The sequence below is a fragment of the Heliangelus exortis genome, chromosome 2 (assembly GCF_036169615.1).
Source record: "Heliangelus exortis chromosome 2, bHelExo1.hap1, whole genome shotgun sequence".
Taxonomy (NCBI): Eukaryota; Metazoa; Chordata; class Aves; order Apodiformes; family Trochilidae; genus Heliangelus; species Heliangelus exortis.
The window spans coordinates 6,272,554-6,287,795 of record NC_092423.1 but is presented as its reverse complement, the minus strand read 5'-3'; the positions used below and the strand labels follow the sequence as shown (position 1 = coordinate 6,287,795).

At 39.8% G+C, this 15,242-nt stretch overlaps 1 protein-coding gene across 6 annotated transcripts in view; it reads right to left on the bottom strand.

The window, feature by feature from the left end:
• Positions 1 to 15,242, bottom strand: part of LOC139792019 (sodium channel protein type 5 subunit alpha-like) — a 213,132-nt gene that overhangs the window by 169,788 nt on the left and 28,102 nt on the right. For all 6 annotated transcript variants that reach the window (XM_071734645.1, XM_071734641.1, XM_071734646.1 and 3 more), the window contains exons 2-3: positions 3,358 to 3,676; positions 1,524 to 1,641 (exon numbers count right to left, since the gene is read on the bottom strand). In XM_071734645.1, the coding sequence (XP_071590746.1) occupies positions 1,524 to 1,641; positions 3,358 to 3,624 (385 nt within the window). In that variant the 5' untranslated portion in view covers positions 3,625 to 3,676. The remainder of the gene's footprint in view (positions 1 to 1,523; positions 1,642 to 3,357; positions 3,677 to 15,242) is intronic.

The window sequence follows — 15,242 nt, the reverse complement described above, 5'->3', positions numbered from 1 at the left end:
GCTGACTGCTACCAAGGGCATGTAGTTCCTCTGTATTACACATACCTGTGACCCCTTGACTTCAGCAGCTGGTGTAGAAGAAAGTAAGCAGAAGACAGAACAGGCCTCCAAAGCTGGAGCCAATATTCACACATCCAGGCTTTGTTCTAAGAAGCCCATTTTTCAAATTCTCCTCTTAATCACACCCATGCAAATTCATTGACCTCAATTAACTTTGGCAAGGCTGTGCTGATGTGAATGTACCTAAGAAACAGAGTTGGGCTCTGGATATGCAGCAGCACGTGCTCTGCTGCTTGCACATATAACCTGATACAGCAGCAAAGCTCTCTGCAAAATTCTATGGTGTGTACACAGTAACCATAAAAATGACTTGGCTGATATCCCATAATAATTTTTGCAAAGAATTACTGTTACTAGAAGCTCTGCATACATTTCCTTATTAGAATATCTATATTTTCATCCTTTTCTTTTTTTTTTTTTTTTCTTTTTTTTTTTTTTTTTCTTCCTTCCACCCCTGCATGGACAGTCACTGGGAATCTGGATTCTTTCCCTATTCTTCTCCCTGAAATTTCACAACGAACCACAGATTCTAAGATGCTACCTACTTAGTATTTATTAGTTCTTTGTGGTGGACATGAGCACTGGAGGTGAGGAATTTCCATTACTAAAACACCACTCAGTCTTCATAGCTGTGTGTGTTTGCATTATTCCTTCCAGGTCTCCCATGCCACCATGAGAAATCAGGCAACTCATGAACAAGGGTGTGTTATTAGTGATGTTCACACAATGCTGAACATTTGGGTCAGTTTGGTCTACCAGAGAGATGTGACTATGTCAGAACACAGTGTTTCTGTGGCCAAGTTATAAAAGCAAGGCAAAACAAACCACTGCAGTGTATATTGCATGGCTTCAGAGCTGAAGACATTATCTTTCCATTGAAAGGTCCAGCAGGCCAGCTTATGCCTTTACTAGGTAACACAACGCAATAAACAAACTAAAAAAAACCCAATAAAACAAGTTTTTAAAATGCTCTGTTTAGGGAGAGAAAAATAAATATTAATTCTGAGGCGGTTCAAAATTAAATTGCATCTGCAGCCCCAGAGTCTCATGGGAGATGTTGTTTAAATGCTCAGTAGCAAAGCTTTCCATCAGTGCAGATTTCCCCAGGTGTGCTCCAGCCTCCTGGTTCCCTTCACCTATAAGGCACAACACCCACTTTCCTCCACTGACTCTTTAGTAAATTTGATCAGGCCCTTCACACCTTATAATCCTGAGTAAACTCACCAGAAGCTCAAGTACAGTTCACATTTGATGCCAACAGTATAATGCAATCATTTTGATAGCTCAGATAACAATACAAACTAAAAGAAACCAAAAAATCTAAGGGCATTTCTGCTAGTGCAAGCAAATTCAGCCAAAAGATTTAAATCAGCTTAATGAAATAAAATGGTTTCTGGCTTCATCCACCTGTGTTTAAAATATGTATCAAGTACACAAGGAGGGAAATCAACAGAAAGGATATGAATGTACCAAAATTTTGATTGCTGCTCTTCTGATTGGATGGAAAGGACTAAGTATATACAAGGCAGGAGTGGCACTAAATCGAAAGATTGTCTTCCCTTTGTTCAGTACTATAAATGTCTGCAAAAGAAAATAGAAAATGAGGACATTCAATATTTGCATTTATTTTTTCAGTTTTTCCCAGACAAAGTCCCATTAGGAAATGCATGACAATATCCCATACTTCTTCCCCACTCCCTCTCTCAAGACCCTCAAATTCTTTTTCACTCAGTGAAGACTTTTCTGCAAGAGAAGAGAGAGCTGTTGCCTTTTCTATTGCATTATCCCAACTATTTTTCTTTCTTCACTCTTTACAGTGTCCTGTGCCATCACCTCCATCACAGGGCTGGAAAGAGAATGGAATCACATTCAGAAATAAAAAATTACCTGGATACTAAAATGAGGTGGGGGGGATTTTTCTGATGTCCTTACGAGGTGCTGGGAACCTTATTGTGTTGTTAACCCATCTTGCCTACTTTGAGACACGTTGTTTCTCTTATTTATGTTTTGGGGTTTTTTTTGTCTCACCAAGTAAGAAGCTGCATAAGGCACAGCTCCACAGCAGGATCTGACCCTGGCACTGAGGCACTGTCATTGTACTCAGGTTAATATGGGTAGAGGAAACCAATACTCTGATTTATCTGAAATCCAAAGCAAAGGTCAGTTGCATGCTGGCCCAATTTTTATTGATCTCCAGAGAGGCCCCACTATGCACAGAGGAACTAATATTCACTCAGAGACAGGATCAGGACATTCAGTAGATAAACTATAAGTAACACACCCACCTTGAGCCTAAGACTTCTATGGGAATAAAATTGCAAATCTATATTCTGTTGCTTGTGCCTCAGGAGAGCAGGGAAACTTAAAGGTAAATTAATTCTGGCCCTTCCAGGTAAGTACTTTATTTGTCTTTATCTACTTAACTTTTGGTCTGTAGCTGTGGCACCTGTTTCTACACTGCTTTAATAGAAATAGTGTTGTGGTCATATTAATTCATTGTTTACAGGAAGTAGCATGGCCCAAAATCAGGAACATCAGTACCTGAAAAAATCAGAAGCTGCCTAAAAATAAGGCTTCCAAGCCTTATTTTCTGCCTTGTGTTGCAAAATATTTGGAAAGGGGAATGAACTGTAGTAAGCAACCAGTCCCACTCTGCTGTCAACAGCCTTTTGACAGAAACTGTTTGCACTGTCATGGCTTTAGTCCAGCCTACACGTGATCTCTCATCAGGTGGTGCTCACTTTGGGATGAAGCTTACCCTTCTGCAAAGTGCCAGCATTGCACAGGTTGCTCACATCTCCCTCCAGCTCTGTTATGGTCATCTGAACTGGAGTTGAACCATCCCTCCACAGGCAAAGAACCTGGCTGGGGAGGTGCCTCCTGCTCTCATGCAGAGAGCTAGCACAAGACTCAAGTCACCCAGAAGCCCTTAACATTAAGGGGTTTAAGTGATAAACAGACCTGTGAAGAGTCAAGGCTCATGTAGAAGGCAAGATAGGGCAGATAAAAACCTTTATTTAACTCAGCTAATGCTCTGCTCTTTTGCCAATGACATATATTAATATATTCATATATTCAAAGTCATCAGAAAACATCCAAGTATTAATTAGGTGTTTTATCCCTCTTTGCACTCCAGCTTAGATGTTTTCTGGGAGCCCTGTTCATGCTGAAACTCTGATTATTTATCTGAAAAAAACACTTTTCCTGGCTGTAGGCAGATAAAAACCAGAGCCCTCAATGCAGAGAAGGTTTTAATGCCTACAGTGAAAGCAAAGAGGCGGGAAGGCTGGGGCTCACCTTACGATCACTGTAGAAAGGGTCAAGGTCCTCCAATGGCTCTCCAATGAGCTCTGGAGAAACAGTCCCATAGATATCAGGCAGCTTCTTGCAAGCTTGCAAATCAAACTGAGGCCGAGGTTTTTCTTCCTCTCCCAGCTGCTCTCTGTATTCCTGCTTTGCATTCCTTGCAAGCTTCTCCGCGATTCGTTTCTCAATGGCAGCCAAGGATTCAGGCGTGAACCGGTGGAAGCTGTTGGTACCCGGTGGTAACAAGAAGTCAGCCATCTTTTCATCCTGCTTTGTCTGTGCTGGTCTTTACTCCTAGTAGTGGAAACAGCTGAAAGGAAAAGCACCAAAGGTGAGCAAGGGGAGCAGAGCAAGAACAAAGTCATTGGAACGAAAATAAAATAATGCAAGTAACTTGTAGACTATAACCAGGAAACCCTTCATCTATTTTAATGTGGTTAACAAAAAGCCAAGGAAAACAGAAGTGACTGGAACTGTAATTTCAATTAGGAATTACTCATGATCAGAGATAACAAGCTGGAGTATTCTTAAATTTTAAACCGTGGAGTATTCTTAAATATTTCGTTCACTTGGGATCCATAATCCAAACTAAGGAGTAACTTAAATTCGTACAAGCTTAAGTTTCATTGAAAACCATGAGAGTTTGGATTCCTAATTCATTTTTGAAAAATGCAGCTCTGGGAGTGGATGAACAATATGCCTAAGACAACTGCAGGGCAGATTTAAATCAGTTGATCTGCAGCCACATGATGCTAACTCTAAAAAGGTCCCATCTGTTCTATCCCAAATTTCAAGAATGAAGGGTCAAGTTCAGATTCTCAAATCACACAAAAATTATTCTTAATCTCTGTCTTGGGCTTCTGGAAAAGAATTTTTATTTTCCTTTGGGGAAAGAAAGGATAGATAAAGATACCTCTTCAAGATATATGTCAAGACCTTGGAGTATGTCTTGTCCTCTACACCCTACAATCTGAAGGATGCTGGAAGCCCAGATGTGCCTGGCAAAGACCTGGGACACTCAGCAGAGCACCCCAAGCTTCTGAGATGCTGAACTGCCACTCCTGACTACTCATCATATTGGAAAAATCAGGCTCCTTCCATCCAATCCCAATTTGAACATCATCCCAAACCTATGAGGTCTGACCATCCTGGGCTGGTGGTGCTTCCCTGCTAACACTTCCAATCCCCACCTGAATGTAAGCAAATGAGAACTGCCACATCTCTTCAACTGGCATGAATAAAACCATGTGTAAAATATACAGTTGAACAAAAATCCTTCTTGTATCCACACAAAAAAACACAAAGAACTGTGAAAATTAATGTAAAACTACTGTTTGGAAAAAGATGAAGCTTACCCTCACTCTAGTGGCCTGCACAAATCCATCCAAGTTTACCTATGCTGGATTTCACAATTTAATAGTGACTTCAGTGGCACATTTTTCCAGCAGAAGAAAACCTCAGTACCCAACAATTAAAACCCATTGCACAGAAGAAACACAACCCTTGTGTGTCACCACCACCAGACCATTCATACTAAATCAGAACATAAGCTGGTGACAAAAACAAAAGTAGGTATGGAGGTGGGCTACACTATTGCTTTCATCCTTGTGTTCAGGATACAGTTCTTTGTTCAGCTCCAATTGTTGTTTTCTGCTTTCAGATGGTATTTGTCTATTTACAGAGGATAGTTCCAGATAGTTTGCTTCTATTAGGCTCTGTGATGACAGCATTTTTGTTAGCAAACAAGACTTTAACTGGACTCTGCATGACAAATAGCATATTTATTGACTCAATTTATTTGAGTAAAGGACACTTTCAAATAACTACTGTTTTTCCTATTCTGACTTCGTTTTAAAATGAATTCATTAAATTGTCATTGATCACAGCCTATCATACAGGAGTGATTTACTGTGGCTTGTACATTCTTCTCCACATTACTGCTTGTTGGAACAAGCAGAGCTAAAATGAGTTAGCTTTCCTGGAGTCTGGGTATTCTGACATTCTTTATTTAAATTTATTCTTTTTGTTCCTTTCCCCTCTTCCCCCACATCATTTGTTTCATCCCCTTCCTCCTAAAAAAAAAATAAAACAGGAAATTAGAAGCTTCCCCACAAATCAAGTTTTCTTATGCTCCACACTTTGTGACTCAGCATCAGTGCAAGCAAATAGAATTTCATTTCTATAAATTAAATCTGTACCAGTGGCCAGAGAATTCTCAGAGGTTTTTGGGGTATTTTATTGTTTCTGTTTTTGTTTCTCCACATTGAAACCTGTCTCAGTGCTGAAGGGGACAACAAAAACAAGAGCAAAAATAAGTGGCTGATCAGTACTTCTGGAAGGGCACAGAGGAGGTCTCTAAAATGGAAAGATCATTGCAGGGAGCTTGCTGGGATATAGATAATCATGAGCACTGTGAAGATGGTGAATGGGGAAAGATTATTTGCCCTCTCTCATAAAACAAAAATGGGGAAATTTTAAATGAAAACAAAGCAGCAGGTTTGAAACAGCCACTGAGGCCACCTTCCACATGGCATGGAATTATCATGTGAAACCTGTTGGCTGCAAATGTCAAGGATTCACAAAGCTGAGACAAATCCACAGGCAAAAGACCCATGAATGGTTTTAAACATAAAGATGCTGTCATTCACTGAGAAAAGTCCCTCAGCTGCAGAACCTGGGTGCATAAAACACTACTCATTTTTGCCCTAGCTTGTGTAGACATGGAAGTGCACGGAGAACCAAGGTTAATTTCCCCCATCCATCTGCAGATGCTCAGGACCTGCACTGCACCAGCCACCAGTGCTTCAGAGCATGGGACTTCTTCCAACCTCCACAGACAAACCCTTTTTCTGGAAAACTGGTGGTAGCAACCTCTGCATCACCTTCTCCATACTGCTGACCTAGAGGCATGGTCATATAGCATGAGGGACACTGAGATAGTAAGAGGATGTGTGGAAAGTCTCTACTAAGTGGCACAGTTTTCATGGGTGTTGCTTGGTCACAAAAAGCTGAATCTTCATTAGAATACTCAGAATCCTTCTCAGACTGCATTAAAGACCTTTGAAAGAAGCCATTCTGGCAACAGAACTTGTCAATTAAAAAAAAAAAAAAATTCAAAAAACCACAAAGAAGTATAGGAGATGATGAGGGAGATCTAATAGCCAGAAAAACATAATCAAAGTGAGAAATTTTAATTTATTTTCTTTAAAGGAAATTATTTTTGCTTAAAGCTCTCTCTTATTAAAAAATTGAATCAATTTCCAATTAGTCAAATCAATCTTTTCAATTTTATCTGCAAATTCCAGAAAGACAGCTGCCTAGGAACAACTGGAAAATCCTGCACAAACCTCATTAGAGATTTTGCTGCTCTCCTATTTTTCCTTAAAAAATAATTTTTTTCTAGCATCCTTACAATTGAAAAATTTTGACATGTTCCGTCTTTTTATTGCATATAAGTTAAAGTTCCAAATTTTTGTATATATGTATTTAGCCTAATTCTTTTTCAATTTTGTATGCTTTCAGGAAATGGACAAGATAATTTCATGGGTCCTTTCTGTGTCTAATTTCTTTTAATCTATGAATTGCAAACATTTCTACAAATAGCAAGGGTTAGCCCAGATGTTTCTTGCAAGGGTAAGAAAGCTCCACAACTTTAAAAGGGAAATCATCAATGACAGAATCAAAGAGCTGGAATGCCATTTCTTAAGAGATAATAGCTATTGTGACTCATGTTTTTACAATATGAGCCTGGATTTTTCCATTTCTCTCAGGCATATTTTTGAAGTACAAGGCTTTAAACACATTGTTTCTGTGATATCACCATGCACAGAATGAACATTTCCCTCTTGCTTTGTCTTTGTTAAATTCAGTTAACATCGGGTTTTGAGATAAAAATGTACCAGTTATGTAAACAAAATGTGCATATAAAAATAAAGCCCCAAGATGCAGATTTTCTGTGGCACGGCAAGAAGTGAGAACAGTACAAACAAGTAAGATACTGCTAGCACTTGTATTTATTCAGAAAGATAAATGCCATTACAGTTTTAGCCTTACTCTCATAAGCTCCAGCTACCTTAGCTCAGGAGACCTTTAAGGTTCTCAGAACATGACTTGATTGTTCTATAAACCCTTCCTTGACTCCCCATGAATGGTTGACCATCACTCAAAAGGCCATTTTGGGCAGTGGGTTTTCTGGGGGGCTATAAACCCCCAGTTGGTTGCTTCCATGCTCTTTCATGGGCTTTGTGGACACAGATGACCACCATAATGCCTACCAACCCCTTATCATAACCCAAGATGTTGACATCAGCAAGCAGATAGCTGCTGCCCCCCAGAATCAAGAGGGGATCCAGAGGCTGAGGTCCTTGCTGTGCACTACACCTGGTTGGACAATGACTTCAGGGTTAATTAACATCTTGGGTGAGCTTAGAGTTGGAGGTGTAAAAAGGGGTGTTGGAGTTACCAATGCTTGCCAGGGAGAAGGCAGGCTCCCATCTCTGGGCTGCAGGGGAAGGTTTTTCTGTTCCACAAAAATCTGACAGAAATGGAAGGAGATCTCCTAGGAAAAGCAGGTGGAAGCCATGGATTCTTGCACTTCCATCTGCCACTTGCATGACAGCAGTAGGTTGCTTGCCTGATGTGGTATATCAAGGATATGCACTCATGTATTTCAGACCCTTGGGAACGAAAAAGAAGGACCTAAAGCTGAAGACCAACAATGAAAAAGTTCTGCTCACAGGCTAAAGGTTTGATACCATCAGACATCCTCATTGTGAGTAGAACTGAGTTCTTTTAACCCAACTGTTTCTGTGATGCCACTCAAGAAGACACCACTGACCATGGGCTGAGATGGATGCTAGCCTGTGGCAGCAGGGACATTTCCACTGCAACTCTATTAAGACCTAAATATTACAAAATGAAAAACAGGAGTCCTAAACTTTCTTGTTGTTTAAGATAACTTCGTGACTAAATATAGACTTTACATTCCTGACTTTTGTGGTAACAAAAACAGTCATAAGGATGTGTTTCTGTTAAAGGTTTGAGACTCCATGGAGTACTTTTTTTTCTTCCCTTTGTAAGGAAAAACCTCTTTGGCATTTTCCTTTGACCTGCAGAGCACTGCAAAACATGAGAATAATAGGCGAGGGAAATAAAGAACAAGACAATGACACATCTAATTTGATGTCACTGTCCTAGATACAGAAATTCTTATGCATAAATGTACACATACACACAAACATTTTATCATATTTAAAAAGACAAGGTAATATGGAACAGCATGAAAGTCTTATTCCAACCATGAAGTAATAGCTTCATGGAGAATTCCTGGGCTTTATTAAGATCAATAAAGACCTTCTACCTTAAGATCCATAAAGATCAAAAGACTAAAGGAGTCTGAGTGACTTAGACACTTCATAATTCTACTGACAATGAACAGGTAACCTTTTGAGACTTAATCCACTTGTATTTATACCACACTTCACATTCCACAGATAGAAGGTGTCATGGGAAATTCTCTTTTAACTGGAATATTTCAGTTCCTGTTAATACACACTCTGAGGTTCTGTGTGCTCACATCAAAACAAGGGGGAACTGAGTAATATCATCCTTGAAATTTTACACAACACACTCATTACTTCTGCTTAAATTGATACCTGATTTGCTTCTTTTTTTCCAACAGGCATAAGTTTGTCAAGACCATAAACAATCATTTTTTATGGTACATGTTCCTAACACATATATCAAGACACATCTACAGCTGGCCTACATCAGCACAGCTCTACCCATCCCAGGGAAGTCACAGCAGCCTGGAAAGTGATCTGTTAGGACCAGGACTATTTGGACATGAGAAATAAAGACATAAAGAAATGTCTTTGGACATCTCTTTATGTCTTTGGACATAAAAAAATGCAATCTTTAGAAAGAGTGCCTTCACAGCAGAGCATGAACACCAGAGAATGTGTGATTGAGGAATTAAGGTAATGGCCTAGAGGGTAACCAAGCTTACAGGGAGCTGGAAAACCCTGGGATTTTTTTTGCAGTTTGTGAAGGCAATCTGAAAATGCTGCTTCATTCAATGATACCTTGGGTGAGCTCAGAGTGGAAGGTGTAAAAAGGGGTGTTGGAGTTCCCAATGCTTGCCAGGGAGAAGGCAGGCTCCCATCTCTGGGCTGCAGGGGAAGGTTTTTCTATTCCATAAAAATCTGACAGAAATGGAAGGAGATCTCCTAGGAAAAGCATAGCCTTGAAGTCAACCCCAGACTGATGCAGGAGGAGCTGTGAGACAGAGATCCTCTTGCTGTCCATGTCACAAGGCAACTTTGCAGCTTGATAGGACAGCACATAAACACAGATTTCCTAAAATGAGGCCTCTTTGTTCACCATGAATTCTGACCAGGACCAAAATAAGTAAGTAAGGGAAGTCATTGCATTCACATTGTTGGGAAAAAAAATCCCAACACAAAATGTCTAACCCAAAATCTCAGAGTCACTGACCCACAAGCCTTTCACCACAACCAGCTCTGCTTCCACTGTACTTTCTTTAAATCCAGTTTAATGAGTTTTGCTGGCATCTTGCTCATCAGAATCACAGCATTCTGACATTATCAACGACTTATTGATAAGATAAAATCTTCAGAAAGCTAACATGTGCTTAAAGGAAATGAATTCAGATTTCATCCCAATATTGAAACAGTATTTGGGGATGACAAATGTTATGCTAAGAACTAAATGCTGGCGCTAGGTCTTTTCATATGAAAAAAAAATATTTTTTTAGTGAGCTAAAAATATTCTGCTTTCTTTGCAGGTGTTTTTATTTCAAATTATGCTGCAACCAAGTGACATAAATAAGCAAGAGGAAAGTAGCACATTATAGCTACCAGTGCACATCTCTATATTTTGCTGAAAATTATAATTCTCTACACCCAAGAGGTTTTCATGTCTATTTTAATTAACTAGAGATCAGACTCAGAGTTATTTTACTATAAACTACTCAGCCTTAAGATGCAGGGAAAGATTTTTCCTTTGCCACCTTAAACCAACAGAGCTTGAAGAGAGCTACCAAGAGGAATGTTTTCAACTGAGGATGCAGACATTTGCTTGTGAGCAAGAAATAGAAATCTACAGAACAACCCCAGGTTGTGCAGAGTATAATATACACTACTCACATCAGGTGCTTTGAATGCTCACATGAATAAAATATATCAGATCTAGTCCATTTTATTCACAGAGTGTGTTGTGAAGACATTCTAACGGATATAGGAAGTTGTAAAACAGCTATTACATTATATTCTGAAGCCATTATGGAATACTTATGCTGCTGAAAAAAGTCAGGTTTTATGATGGCCACCAAAACCTTGGCTGAATGTTTCTAAAGGAGAGGGAGCCATGACTGGAAAGCTGTCTGATCCATTACCACAAAGTTATTGGTAAGGCATCACTGATCTCCTCCCCCACCATCTAAGTTATGGAGACACATTTCATCAGCAGGGAAAGTCTACAGACTTAGATATGTTATCACCAGAACTGGCATATTTACATGAAAAAAAAATGTAAAAAAAAGATGAGTGACATTATAAGTAAAGCCAGGGTCTCTTTCACAATTTTAGCACTGAACTGAGATACAAACATGACATAACAACAGAACTCCATTTCTAGTGCTAAATGGAGCAATATAGGTGACAGAAACAACAAGATGCTGAGATGAAGGGTCAAGAAAACACTAGACATGAAAGGCTGGGGAGGAGATTCAGATCATACAAAGTTAAGCTGTAGGAGGTGGCAGGTTTCCTTCCTGAATCTTGAAGATAGGAGGGGATACATCAAGTCCTCCCAAGCACTCCACCATCTGCAATATCACAAACACTTTGCACCACAACCCTCCTTGATTGAGCTCCATCCCATCAATACACCTACAGCATGCCCAGCTTCCTGCCCTTCTCCACCTCTATCCTTTTCCCACTCATTAGACAAGAAAATCCTCTCACCTACTTTATTCCAAGCTGAAAAACCTCTCCATGAACCTCTCCACATCCACAGTGATAACTCTCAAGTGACATTCACACCAGTCCTCTGTGATTTTGGCACAGCTACTTTATACTCCTGCTTGTCCCATGCAATGTATCTCCAGCTGCCAGAGAAGGTCTCCCTGGACAAGGATGGAAGGTCCCTATTTTCTATGGGTTTGGATGGTGTTCTTTGCTAACAGAGCCCCAGCTGCTGCCAGGCCTTTTCTGTGCTTTTCCAATATAATACACAGGAGAAAAAAAAATCACAGGCTTAGGAGTCAACTGGCAAAATTATCTTTCCCTGTAATGGAAATAGAGACTCACAAAGGACAAACTGAACAGGGACCCTGTCAGTGAACAGCTGGTTGCTCCTTGCTGGGGTACATTGAAGATTTGATTCATTACTTAGAGCACTGTAAATTTGACAATACAATTTGGATAAAGCTAGTGGATCTTCCACTCTGATGGAAGAGATTTCCTCCCCCTGAGAGACAGAAAGAGATTATTGCTCTCCAAAGAGAAGGGATATTCTGCCTGTTTGCAATTGAAAACCGACTGGATTTTGTTGCCAAGTTTAGGAATCAGAGTTAAGAGCTTACATGGCTCTGGGGGTGCAATCCTCATGTCAGTCAAGGAGAATATTTCATGTGACTGCACTAGGCAGTGGGTCAGACCTCTGGCGTCAGAGAGACAAGAGTTATTTAATTTCTGTCATTCCTTTCAAATAAGTTTACTTCAGCAGCTCGGGGTATCTTCATGGAAAAGATGCAATGGACACTGGTGCCGAGTGACAGCGATTTGATTTGAATTACATAATACTCTGAAGCATTATGTAAATGAGGCAGACAGAAGCATGGAGGCAGAGAAGTCAGTGATTTTTCATTGCTTTTTTGGTTTGGTTTGGTTTTAATTTCTAGTAGCCTGCAACTCCTGCACCAAGATTGCCTTCCTCTGGCTACTACATTTTGCTAATAGGTTCACCAAATTAGATTTATTTCTCCCGAAAAAGCTGAGCAAATGATGGGGAGCATCTAAAGAGTGGTGAACGTGGATGATTTTAGAGGTGTATGAGTCACATTACCAGGAGTGGTTTTGGCTCTGTCCCACTGATGTCAGTGAGACACATGCTTCTGAGAACCCTGTGGAGCTTCTGAATATTTCTTCCCTCCTCCCCTGTATAAGTTCCCCACTCTCTTACCAGAAAACTTTGTTTTGGAGTAAATAACACATTGCACATACAATTACTTTCCCATAGTCGTGACATTTTCTGTTAATTAATAATAATATAATCATCCAAATAAAATTGCTGGGGACAATGTATTTACTAACAAGCTACATCTAAATATGCATTTATGTGTCAACAGTGCATGCTTGAGTGGCTGGTAACACTCAATTGGGCCTGAGGCACAATGCACTGGAAGCATACAATAGTGGCCTAGTATTGCAAACCCTGTTGTGGCTTCTTGCTTAATTTAGTTTATGGGACCAAACAGTCAATGAGTAAACCAGAATATAATACATCAAGTGGCCTGTGAAAGAGAAATATCTGATAATGGTATCAATGCAGGATGTTTTCTAAATGGAAAATGCACTAGATCCATAATTTGGGAACTTGTTTGCACTTCCTGAAAGAAAATACACTATACCTAAAAATGGCTTTATTATTACTAACAGCAATGATAAGACAGCAACTGCATCAAGAGATCATCCAATATCCTGACCCTAATCCCCTCCTATAGGAAGGAATCTTTCTATCCTACAGACCCACAATAAGATACAAATATCACGGTCAAGGTAACAGTCCTCAAGGGACATTCTGTCTATGATCTATTAAGAGTATTTTCTCTGATAAGGTCCCAAAATTATACCAAACTGACTGTACTGCTTGAACATTTGGATTTAGATCTCCTAATTTTTAATCTTGCATGTAAGGGGCTAATAATTGACATACTGCCTGCTCCTCTGCACATTCACCTGTGTCTTCTTCCACCCTGCAGCCTAGTTCCTTATCTTAGACATGACAAATAATGTATTCTAGAATTCTTTAACTAAAAAAAAAATTTAATTTGATATCTAAGTTATATGAAATAGCCTCATACACAGGATAAAATGAATCAACTAAAATCTAGCTTCTTTGTTGCTTTGGAACAGATAAGCCAAACCAAAGAAAGGCAGAATGTTAGACATTCAAGGAGAAGTAAATGCCATTAGGACATGAGTCATCTCTCCTGTTCAAAATGTCTACTTCAGTGAGATAAACTAAAATTATGCTTCAGGCTCCAGTGAAGGTCCTGATGATTCCAGTTGTTTATCAGGAAACCTAAATTCAGGTGTTGGTATGTACCTGTAGGTACCTGGGAACTGTCTATGCTTGCATGTCTGCTTGCCTGTGACAGGGCACCTGGACTAAAATCTGTCCCACAAAATTCAGACCATTAAGGAAGCAAGTCATGTGATATGTGTTAATTTTTCTTCTGCTTGATTCATCTCAGGAAAAAAAAAAAAAAAAGGGAGCAGCTACCATAAATACAGAGAAGTAAAGAAGAAAGTGAGGCTGTTCCACTCCAGTGCGTGGCAAACCTAACACTTTTCCAACAGCTTTCCACTGCCCATAACTACTTTACAACATGTAGTATATAGATTTTAAACTCTAAAGAACCACAAACAAATAATTAGTCGATAACAAATCTGGAAAATACTTTCTTCTGTTTTGTTTCTACAAATGAAAGGGATGTTTGAGATATTGAGTGTACGGTTACATGGTCAAAAGTTGTCTGAGCTAATATTTTTAAAAGTAGAGGGAAATAACAGGCTAACAACATCCATGACTTCTAGGGGATCACAACAAAGCAAGCAAAAAAAATAGCTGAAAAAGCACATCCATCCTAGTTCACAGCCAAATTCCTACTCCAGTCTTGGGCTTGTCTTGCAGATTATGTCAAAGCATGCAGTGATTTTAGAAGCAGAACAAGTGGGATGGCACAGTTGCTCTCTTCCCACGTAAGTGTTTAGCCTGACTCCAAAATATGCTTTCCCAACTGTACTTCTTTTCCAAAAATATTCCCCCAAACTTGTAATGTTAACTCCAAAAGAGCTGTCTGGGATCCAAGCTCTCCCCTGGCCATCTCTCCTGCCAGACAGAGAAGACAGAAATGTAAGTGGGGAAAAGAAAAGAGGTAAACTGGAATGACATTTCCCAGGTTCCCCTTGTCCCTGCCTCCAGGATACATTTCACACTCTCCAAGGGCATAATAACAATCCTTAGGTCCAAGAAAGAAGAACATCTTGCTTGAAAGATCAGACCACTGAAAGCATCACAAATCCCCTCAATTCTTACAATTTATAATATCCCCAGATGAATCTAAATAAAACTGAAAATTCACTTTACAAGAGTAATTGGAAATCCCACTTCAAATGCATAACATTGTCTCACAGTGGCTAACAAGAAGATTGTTCAAAACAAAGTTCTGATGATTTATCTTAACTTGCTTCTTCCCCACAAGAAGCAGAAACACCTCTCAATGCCTGCTCTACTTGTAATTATTGTTCAGGTTTGACCCGATAGCACAGCCCTACAGTTCCTGGTACTATCTCCATTTTATCCAGTGCACACTGTAAAAATCCCAAGAATTGATGGCTTCAGTGTGCTGTGTTTTCTGCTGGCAGGTACAGACACACAGCAGAGATACAGGCTCTGGTCTTCAACTCTTTCTGAGTTGGTTAGTGATGCCATCAGCTCAGTTCCTCTCCCATCTCCCTCACTGCCTCCTTCTCCCTGCCCTGGCAAATACGATGTGGGTTCAGCTCATTTGCAAAACTGTCCAAAACCAGAACCATTCACCACACTCATCCTGGTGCTCCTGTTTTTTC